General features: G+C 33.2%; 1 protein-coding gene across 1 annotated transcript in view; it reads right to left on the minus strand.

Moving 5' to 3' along the window:
* The window catches only part of LOC106459200 (E3 ubiquitin-protein ligase HECTD1-like), a 161,324-nt gene that overhangs the window by 74,011 nt on the left and 86,288 nt on the right, over window positions 1-1,025 (minus strand). Inside the window, 1 exon segment of the mRNA XM_022385634.1 lies at window positions 665-799. Coding sequence (XP_022241342.1) covers window positions 665-799 — 135 coding nt within the window.

The raw sequence follows: 1,025 nt of genomic DNA on the forward strand, positions 1-1,025 counted from the left end.
GTGACAAATTTTGTCTTAGCATGTCATCATCCCTATTTTATCCATCACCCCTCCGAAAATGTACGAAATTAAACATAAAATGCTCTCTATAAAATCATTATTGCTCAAACAGACTATACTTTTTATGGGCTTCAATTTTTTTAAGGAGCTATCAAAGAGCTAATCAGACCCCTCCTGCCACACCCACACGTCACATCCTCTCTTTCACAATTTGTTGATAGTTCTCACTTACGTTTCATTATATATTACCTATAACCAATAGAAAGTCAAGGTTTCATCTATCAAATAACATATTGTATAACATTGTGTTTTGAACTGATAACCATCAATGTCACTTGAAGTATCAACATCATTCCCATGGGAAAGTTAATGACTAGCTTAAATGAATTTGTAATAGCTCTTGTCGCATAGTTAGAAAGCCAGGAAAATTTTGAGAGGTTTTAAGGATTGCGAAAAGTATTTTTAATTTTAACATTACTCTATCCCTTCTTCTATTTTTAATTTTACTAAAATCTGATTAAATAGTACTGTCACACAGTATATTTACCATACATTACTGGACCTGCAGATATATCTTAAAGTTCAACTTTTTGTAGTTATACTGTGTTTTATGCTTTAACTACAACAGGGACTTGTCTAAATAGGAGCTTAATGATACTCTCACCATTTTGATTAAGTATTTTTCTAACTCTCCAACAGTAGTCAATGGTTCCATCTTCAAGCCACGACCAGTTCTATCAATGAGAGTTGTCTCACCTGGTGCCCGCTCCAAACGAAACCTAAGCCTTCTTGTGAGAATCTGAGTGTTCAAGAAAAATAAACCAAAAATTCTGTTTTAGTATGATATAATGAGAACTGCGATAGTCAACACAATGCTGTATTATCTACTTAGAATTAAGAGTAGATACATGAAGTACTTCAGATATCACTCATTGTGGTGCTTATTAACAATCAAATATAGGCTACTGGTAACAGCACCATTTGATAATATACTTATTTCACCTTTAATATACCACCACAGAGAA

Source organism: Limulus polyphemus, unplaced genomic scaffold (assembly GCF_000517525.1).
Source record: "Limulus polyphemus unplaced genomic scaffold, Limulus_polyphemus-2.1.2 Scaffold574, whole genome shotgun sequence".
NCBI lineage: Eukaryota > Metazoa > Arthropoda > Merostomata > Xiphosura > Limulidae > Limulus > Limulus polyphemus.